Here is a 10,251-nt window from a genome sequence, read left to right on the forward strand (position 1 = left end):
AACCATTTTTATAAGATCCTGACTGTAAACTCTGGCATTGACAGTTCTAAGATCTGCTTTTACTGTTGGCCAAGTCAAGCATTTGTTTTTAAAATGGGCCACTTAGGCCGACCTTACTTATGTAACTTGCTGTGTAAAATTGGGCCCACTAGCCTATCTTGACAAGGAAATGCTGCTTTAGTCTACTACAAATACAGTCCAGTGATACTTCAAGTTTACTTATGTGAAGTGATTGATTTAGAGTTATTTCTGCCCCCCCCCCCCCCTCCCTCATGAATGCCAGTAATCTCTATCAATTCCTTTTGACACCAGCTTTCCTTTTAGACAACCTGCATCACAATGGCAGTCCCAATGCATCAAGGTCAAATATGACCATGTGAGAAGTAAAACCGAGTGAAATGCAATGTCGATAGTCTTAGGTAGACATGTCTGTTTGTAGTCGTGATGCTGTGCAGATGATTTCAGCACCAGTGTCGTGGGAACAGCTCCACACTATGTTGCATGCTTTTGCTGAAGTGCGTGCATGTGACCAATATAATGTACGTTGGGGTTCAAGGCGTTTTTTCAGTTTATTGATCGTGTATCTGAAGGTCGTTGATGTTCTACTGTATACGTTTCCTCTAAGCTTTTCAGAAGGCAGAGGAGCCTGCAATGTAGACTCAAGTGATGAATGTGGAACACAGATGTGCATCCACTGTGGGTGTGTGGACAGAGTACAGCTTTCGCATTGTGTGATACGTCATTGCGATCCATGATAATTCTCTCTGCTCCCCATATCGCCACTCCGGCCGGTCCTCGACTCTGAAACGGCTTCGACTAGACAGTTTCACCAGGTAAGAGATTAAAACATCTATTTTTCCCTCAAACATAAACGAACAGACTGAAATATTCCAAGTGTTTTCTTGAATTTCTGACTCTTGAAAATAGCCTAGCTCAAATCATGGTGACCACATATTGTTTCATGTAAGTGCATTCGTTTGATTGTAAATGTAGTAGCCTGGATGCTGCAGATGCACGTCTCAAGTGCGTGTTTTCCCTATTCACATAGGAACTTTTGCAGTAAACTGATTGGAATTGTATGGCATTTAATTATGGCTCTGGCATCCAAATATAATTATGATTTCTGTTCTGGAGCCATACATTTTTTGTAATCTCAAAACTGACGCGCAATTACGCACGCCTAATAGTTCTCTCAATTATTTAAATAATTTAATCGGGCGTGCCGTGAATGGTGAGCCTATACACTGATGGCATATGCAGACCGCTGTAGTCTCGCTACACAATGTCATTGCATTCTTAACATTTTGCCACTGTTCTCAACGGGGTTTTAATTTCCATTTAGGTAAATCTAATGGGACAGTCAAGGCCTTTGATTCCATTTGCCTCGTCGCGCTGAGGTTGGAGAGGACATATTACTACCCCGAAGTGAAAATCAAAGCCCAACGAAATGACAAACAAGGAGTCCGAGGATGTGGGTCTCTCCATACCACTGTGCATCTACAACGGAGCTTCCCAAACCAATGGTACCTGCATGGACCAAATTGGCCGCTTCTTCCAGCCGTTCTCCTCGACCTTTGCGCTCATGGTGCTGGTGGCCATGATAATTGGGATAATATTGGTTTCCCTGGCAGCATTTCACTTTAACAAGAGGAGAATGAAGAAGAGGAAGATCCAACGTGCCCAGGAGGAATACGAGCGTGACAACCTCAGCCCGTCCACCAAGGCGAAGAGAGAGCCTATGAGACCATGCATTATTGTCCGACCATCGCCTCGAGATGGCGAACACCGGCCACACTCCGCTGTCCAAAATACCAGTTATCACATTCAGGAGGACATCGGTACCTTACCCATTACAAATAATGCGTCAGAATTGGATATGGCACACATTGAGCAAGGAGATGGACAAGTGCTGGAAACGGTCGTCTTGTCTTGATAACGCTGCAATTGAAAGTGTTCGGACTTTGTAAATAAACAACATCCACGTTATAGTTCAGGTGTAACTGACAAAAAAACATAAATTTGGGATTAACTGGGAAAGCAATATGGCACAAAAACAAACAATATGACCTCAAGGAACTATGTTTGCCATTTTCATCATAAATCACACCGAGTGGATTGATATGTGCCACGTTTGTAAATCGTGTATAAAAGTAGAGTCCGTCAGTATATTGGAATACATTTGTGGAATAATTTCAGCAAAGGACCATTTGGTAGAGTATTGTAAATTGAAGACAGGCCACAAAGAAAGAGCGCTGTCCGTGGTTATGAAATCCCAGGCCCACTCGAAAGAGCGCTGTCCATGGTGCTGAAATGTAGATACGTTCATGTGCCCCTAGCACAATTTCGTTGTGTAGATGTAAATTGCTAGTTGTCCAAGTATTCTAAAGTATTTATTTCTGCGACTATTTCTACTACTGGACTTGCAAATGGTAGAATTAGATTTTTATCTAAAGAAATATTTCCCCAAAAGTTCAATCAAACTTCTTAAAACCAGTTCCACAGAACAAGCTTCACTTTATAAATCATTATTTTATGTAATATGCTCTGGCGACCATGCATTCCTCTTAGTCTCAATCCATTTGATTTTATTTGTACAACGCTTTCAAACGAAGAGCAAGTAGATGTAGGAAGATACCTTAAGAGGAACCAGACTCTCTGATTGGCATGTGCTTTGGCACCCTCTCACAACGTTTTGAAGGAGCTATCAAATAAAGCTTTTATGTCATGTTTGACAAGGTCTCACAAACCTATTTCGGGCTTTTAGCTTTGCTAAAAGTGTGGCGAGCGGTTTAAGTTGCCATTTGTTGTGGTTAGGCAGTGCAGACTGTATTTAGAAATGGCCTCAAATAATTATTTTCAGAGATACATAGTTTAATTCAAATGATGCATTTTTATTGGTTGTTGATATAAAGGACATCAATCTTTTCTTTAATGTCTTGAAGATGACTGTAGGTTCTAGCATGTGTGACATCTTGTAGGGCACAATGCGTTTGGTTTGTAATAATGCACTGTTCCAGATTTAATTCTTTCATGTGCCAGATAGCTGTGAGTCCTAATAGCCTATAGCAGTCCAGTATTTATAATGTACCCTCTGAAATGTAATAAATGGGGCATCATAAATATTTCTTCATGCTTATTTTCTTTGTCATGAAAGTCATATTTTGTCTCCTTTTCTACCTTGAGCCACGTTACGTCAAACAGAATACTAGTGTAACAAAACATTTCCAGGTGAACAAAAAGGAGAGCAGTCACCAATCATAATATAATAATGATAATGATAATGATAATACCAATCAAAGATCAATAGAGTTTAATACAATAATTCAGGGAGACGACCCAGAGCAGAAGCATAGAAAATGTCTAACGGGTCTCTTGGAGACAGGCCAATTCTAATCAGACAGTAGGCTACCAAAAGTTATCTACACATCAGTGCAAGATGCTTGCACAGTCAGTCAAAACCAAAGACAGTGGCCTTGTCCAAAATCTGGCTTGCCTAGGCTACTACTTACTGAATACTATGTACCAGAGGAGGCTGGTGGGAGGAGCTATAGGAACACGGGCTCATTGTATTGAGTGGAATGGAATAAATGGAACTGTATAAAACACATGAAAAACACATTTGACTCATTTCATATTCCATTCCAGCCAATACAATGAGCCCGTGCTCCTACAGCTCTTCCCAGCAGCAGCAGCCTCCGATGTGTACTCATCGTGCTACATATAATTTAGAACGTACTGAGGGCTCTGCTACTTTGATGAGCAACCAGAAATAACAATTGATAACGAACTCCTTGATCCTGCTTTGTAGTATACCCTTCTGTTAACGAATGCATTAAGCAACAAATATCAGCATGCTAGGCTATAGCTGCAGAAAGATGTTTGGGCTGCACTCGGCTCATACTACTGAGAATGTCAGTTTGGTACAAAAACGGAAAACAAATATGCTAAGCATTGTGTTAATTACTCTAAACTGAATATTAACTTTATTCATCTTAAATATTACCATTACAGGTAGCTTGTAATATTAATGGAACATTGTGATGTTGGAAAACACTTGTGCATTCTGAGCCTCACTTTGAGGGTAGAATGGATGATCCTTTCAAAGAAAGGGGATGCCTAGTCAGTTGCACAAGTGAACGCATTCAACCAAAATGTGTCTTAAATCGACCTGGGCTCTATCAGTAACCCAAGAGGTTCCTTGATCTTATTGAATCTAAAGTCACACCTACCTCTCCTGATTGGATCATTGGGTATTTGAGTGCTTTGACAGGTTCTCTAACAGGAGTCTATGGCAGTGGATTTGCATTGGATAGCACAGCCAGTCAAAATTGGCTATCATAAAAATTCCTGAAAACAAATGTCCTATTTGGTTTTAATTTAAGGTTAGGCCTAAGGTTGGCAGTATGGTTAATGTTAGGGTTAGAATAGAATTTTAATTATACATTGTAGAAATTGGCAGCTTAATGACCTTGTGGCTGTGGTAACTAGTGAGGCTAAGGCCCTTTGCCAGGTGCCAGACGAGCATGTTCCTAATTGTTTCCCAAAAAAACAGCCCGGGGCCGTCATTGTAAATAAGAATTTGTTCTTAATTGACTCGCTTGGATAAATAAAGGTTCAATAAAATAAAACCCTGGCTGAAAATAAAACCCTGCTGTTGGGAGTCTCTCACCGGATCTGTCCACAGACTAATTTCATTGGAGACTGTGGGGACAAATAGATCCCTGCTATTTACTCTTTGTAATTGGATTTGCATTACAAGGTTATAAGGAAGCAAAAACTCAACACGAGCTGCATGTTTACTTTTTCGCCATTCGGGCTGATATGTGTATGGACAAGTTTGAGCCTAGTGGATTGGACAAAGGAGATGATCTAGAACTGAACTCAGTCCATTCAAAAGGATGATGGATTTGGAATGCACTTTTCTAGATGATGAAAAATGTTTTTACTGTACATTGTATATTGTGGAAAGCCGCACATCCATTACCACCCTCCTGGTGGGTAGAATGCTGAAGCTCCTATAGTCTGTTGCAGTATGTTGCATACCATATACATCTGTCAAAGGCCCTGCTGCTCATCCTTAGGGGATGATAATCCTAGAATGTGCAGTGATCCCTGTGAATGATTTATGAGCGAAGCCTTCAGTGAAGCGGTACAATCTCCAAAAACGACGGCTCGATAGCACGACACTGGAAGATAAAACGGATATCAGTCCTTGCCAGGCAATTAAAAGGCTTTAGTGAAAGAGCCAAAGTAAGTGCACCCTTATTGTCAAGAAGAACATCCATCCAGTGCCAAGGCAACACGAGTCAGGGAGGCTGAGCTTCTGGAAATACATCAGTCCCTGGTCGCCTGGGGGGCAGCAGTATCTCTCCCGACATCTGTGGGATTAGATGGCCTGTCGGGCAGACGCTGGCCTGTCTGTAAGCCCAGCTACCTGCAGTGACGTGAGCCGCCTCTCCAGCAAATGGGCAGCCCTAGTGTATATAAACCCCTGGGAGGCTGGCAGTCCGTCTGTCTATAACTAGGGAACTCATCTTGGACACCCCAGCTTTGAGGCAGCTGACATGGCGGAGACTAACCTGAGAATCAGTGGGGGGCGGTGAGGTTTGGGGTTCACCTATGGGGGCAACAGGCTCTTCTCTGGGGGCAGGAGCGGTGGAGCTGGTGGCGGAGGGGCCGAACTGGCCCTCTCCAGATCTTTTGGAATTGGGGGGATGGGAATAGGTGGACATGCCCTGGCTCTAGGAGGAGGTGGTGGAGGGGCAGCAGGGTTCAGGGCTGGAGTGGCCCCACTCAGGGCTCACTTGGGCGGCCGGGTCTTCAAGATCGGAGGCAACCCGTCCTTCCTGAGCTCCACCACCGCAGTGGGTGGTGACGTGGGTGGTCTCAGCCCCGTGCCCAGCATCGACCCCTCGCTGCCTTCCCTCAACACAGTCCAGGTGACCTGCCGAAAGGAAAAGGGGGAGCTGAAGGTTTGCCACCTTCATTGACAAGGTATGTCACATAAACATTACACGTCATACAGACATTATGTTTTAATGACTATAATCAATAATCAGTGAAAGTTGATGTTGGTATTTAGCCACTGTTTCAGACTTTTAATGAAATTGTATACATTTTTCTATCACAGTAATATTTTAAGTGCATTTGTACTCGAACAACCAAATTAAACTCAATATTTGTATTTCTGCTTGAACAAACATAATTATTATCATTATGTTTGTCAGTATTCCATCTACCCATCAACATCCTCCACAACCCAATCCTGTGAGTATTTTTCATACATTGACCTACCATAATTCATGTCTGTGCTTCAATCGAAACCCAATTGAGGATAGTATCAGATTGTCCTTGTTTTGGAATTGATAGCAATGCTCATGTATGCATTCAAAAGTGTTAACATGCTAAAACATATTACTCATGTATTGTTTGTATATTGTGCATGTGATTTGGTCTGGCAAAATAAAACGGGCCCATTGGAATGTCCTGAACATCAATGTCCAAAATCATTCAAGCTCATTGAAATTCAGACCCATTCATGGAGAGGAACATCACCAGACTGTATGTCTGTGTGTTAACCTAATAGAAATCAATGTGTGTACAGTATTCATCGATCTGGCCTCTCACTCTCTGTGGTCCCCAGGCTCGCTCTCTGGAGCAGACCAACGCTGTGCTGAGGGCCAATATCTCCATGTTCACCAACCCGGGGGAGGGCGGCCCTGCAAGCACTTCTATCCTGCTCACCTTCGTCATCGGCACCTACAAGACCCAGATCGATGGCCTGTCCACCACCAAGGAGGCCATTATCACCGAGATTGAGCACTTCAAGAGCCTCATCGACGACATCCAGAGCAGGTGGAGTGGGGTTAGGGTCGATTACCTCACAATACAGTGGGGCCATAATGAAATAATCTGTGACCCCATAATACACAGTACAGTACATACAGTTGGGTCTACTAGTCTGTAGTGTTCAATACATTAATAATCTGCTGGCCGCACCAGGTCTAAAGATTTTTTTATTTTACTAGGCAAGTCAGTTAAGAACAAATTCTTATTTACAATGATGGCCTAACAGTGGATTAACTGCCTTGTTCAGGAGCATGACGACAGATTTTTACCTTGTCAACTCGGGAATTCGATCCAGCAACCTTTCGGTTACTAGCCCAACGCTCTAACCACTAGGCTTCCTGCCGCTCGAAGTCTCTCAGCCTCATGTAGGTGTTGTGACTTTGCTTTATAATTACCTAGGCAGATCAATGCTTTTAATGCTCAGTTGGAGCTAAATCTAATAATAGCCTTCGTTGTTCTCCAGCAGCAGCAGAGTCTTGAGACTTTTGTTCTAAAGAGAATCTGTATCCAATCATCACAGAGCTTGAGATTCAATTGTACTGCGAAAATAACAAATACCCACATTTTGTTTCAGCCGAGTACACAGTATATTATCCTTTAAACTCATGAAGCAGAATTGTAGACATTGATAATATATTAAACTTAATGCATAAATGTGACTGTGATGTTAAGATTTGAGGAGACTGTCCAAACCAAGCCATTAGAGATGGACTGGACCACATGAAGAGGTATGGATACATCATGGTGTTGTCATCAAACTATGGAAAGATTAGTCAAACAGAGGCTGGTGGGAGGTGCTATTGGACAGGCTCATTGTAATAGCTGGAAGGGAATACTATCAAACATATGGAGACCACGCTTGACTCTGTTCCCTTTAGTCCATTCCTGCCATTACAATGAGCATGTCCTCCTATCACTCCTTTCACCATCCTCTGCTGATTTAAACAATTGAAATAATGAATGACATTCTGTTATGGCTACAAAAACCACTATTCCCATGCTTTAACAGGAGGTGAACAACCTCTACCTGAGCATTTGAGCTTCAAACCAACATTGGTGGACTGAAAGTTCAGATCAGTCTCTCAAAGCAGGTGTATGATGCTGTGAGTACATGATGACATAACTATTTTACTGAAACATTCTCTCTAACCTTGCAAGGCAGGGGGGGTTCAGTGCACATTTAGGCTCTCAAAAATGAGCAAACATGAAAACATTGAGCATGTTTTCCTCTTGGTACACTTTCCCGGTGATAGTTTTATTCAAATTCTACATATGCACCATTCCTTACCTGCTCCTGTACTCAACCAGTAAAAGCATTCCTTCCAGAGTCTTCTGAAGATGCTCCCCTGCCCAGGCGCTGCATTAAAATGTCTCCCCATCAATTATGGAGATTTAGACAAGCTGAGAGCCAGCACTCAACACTAAGCACCGCTGCTGGTCTCTCACTAAATCACCCAGATGATCACCACTGCAGAACCTGACCTTCCATAAGTGTTCACAACATTAAGAATTTACATTACAGATCCTGTGACTCTCTATACCCTTTCTGCATCCTTAAAAACAGCTTCATTTTGGTACACAGGAGGGACAATATGGGTCTGTAAGTGCAACAAAAACACTGTTACAGTATTAATGGGGCTCAACAAAGAGTAGGGAACATTTACCAGTCATATTGAACCGTGTTCAAATAAAGGCTACATGCCCAATGTGTTTCCAGAGTTCAGTTGTGACTGTAAATCACTGCTCAGATAGTGGTATGAACATTAAACAATAGCTTATTATGTGTTGTCATATCCACAAGGAAGGTTAAAACAATTGTACAGACATTACACATGTCCTGTTGCGCTTTGTGTTGTAGAAAGTGGAGGCGAGGAACATCGTGACAGGTCAGCCTTCTCCATCGCCATGGACAACGCAGACCAGGCCCAGGACATGCCCTGACGGACATCAAGGCCCACTACAAAGCCCTGGCCCAGCAAGCAGGATGCCCTGGTGTCTGTGCAGGACAGTGTATTTACCCTGCAGTGACCTACAGTAGTATCTTGTCTGCATTTTCTCAATTGGTTAAGCTGGTATTATGTTAACGCAATATAAAGTTATCTGAAGTCTGCCAGGCAGTATCTAACTATAACTGATTGCAAACACCATTAGAATCAGTACAACATCCATTATGTAATTCTTATACCTGATTAGTTCCTCAAGTGGATGTTCTTAGTATTGCACTCAGAATATGCTGTAGCATACACAGGACCGTTTCTGTTAAAACAGAACATTTGGTTGGAAGACTGGTGAGGGCACCATGGAAATGTAACATCTCCAACCCAATACCCAGACTTTAACCAAAGAGGAGCTGCGTGTGTACAAACTGCAGAGACAGGCTCAAGACCCTGGTAGAATTATTATCTTGAAGATAATCTGAGCTGTTGATATGCACCGTTGTCTCAAAGAAAATGTTTATTTCTTTGATTTCATTAAGTATCTCGTGGAGCAGCTAACCAAATTCCGCACAATTTTAGTTCTGGGTTAACCTGATAAATGCTCACCAGTGTTAAATAATCAGACCTGACCTCTCCCGTTGGATGAGGCAGCGTCCCAGACGCTCACCTGCAAGTCGCAGCTTGATGACATAAGAATGGGGTACACACCTGTTAGATATGAGGCACTTTCATGTGCAACATAAGCCATGAATCATGCTCTTCTTACAGTAAATAACACTATAGTCAAGAGTACCAGGAACCCCTGTCCAGTAAAATGTCTCTTGAGATCACCGCATACAAGAAGCTCCTATACAGTGAGGATGGTCTCATACATCACCCACAACCATTTAAGAATTGATTGAAGTTCTACATCTGATGTGTATCATTTCAGACTGAAGTCCGACACGGTCATGCCAGCTCTGGAGGCAGCAGCTACATGTCCTCCAGCCTGAGCACAGCTCCCATCTCTATGAACTAGTATTGTGTATCCTGAAAATGTATTTTAATAGGTAATCAAATGTCAAGATACTGTAAATTCACATGGGAAAACATGCTGTACTTATCTTTCTATTTGGGGTTGAGGTACAAGGCAGACCCTTCCTCATTCAGTCTCAATATACTGAGGACAGACCAGAGAATCTGCCTAGAGACCCAGCTCCATAGGGTTGAGATGGAACCTTGTTTTGGCAGGATTACTAACAAATAGCAACCCAATAAAGTCAACACAACAAATTCTGTTCTGTGACTTACTGTATGAAGTGTTTCATATCAATAAAAGCACTGTGATGTACCACATTCAATGGGCTTGAGGTCAGGATTCATGCAATGTTCCCTCATTTGGGGAGCTCATTCAAGGTAAACTTTGGTAATACTAGTTCAAAGGCTTGAACACTCCAGAGAACCTAAGGTGTAGGGGGAAGCAAAG

At 42.5% G+C, this 10,251-nt stretch overlaps 1 protein-coding gene and 1 pseudogene across 1 annotated transcript; both read left to right on the forward strand.

The window, feature by feature from the left end:
* Positions 1-1,447: 1,447 nt before the first annotated feature.
* Positions 1,448-1,933, forward strand: LOC118390669 (uncharacterized protein C11orf87 homolog). Its single transcript, XM_035781390.1, has one exon. The coding sequence runs from the start codon at positions 1,448-1,450 to the stop codon at positions 1,931-1,933; it is 486 nt and encodes a 161-aa protein (XP_035637283.1).
* Positions 1,934-1,948: 15 nt separating this feature from the next.
* On the forward strand, positions 1,949-10,126 carry LOC118390671 (thread biopolymer filament subunit alpha-like; annotated as a pseudogene).
* The last annotated feature ends 125 nt before the right edge of the window (positions 10,127-10,251 follow it).

This window comes from Oncorhynchus keta, chromosome 11, assembly GCF_023373465.1.
Source record: "Oncorhynchus keta strain PuntledgeMale-10-30-2019 chromosome 11, Oket_V2, whole genome shotgun sequence".
Classification (NCBI taxonomy): domain Eukaryota; kingdom Metazoa; phylum Chordata; class Actinopteri; order Salmoniformes; family Salmonidae; genus Oncorhynchus; species Oncorhynchus keta.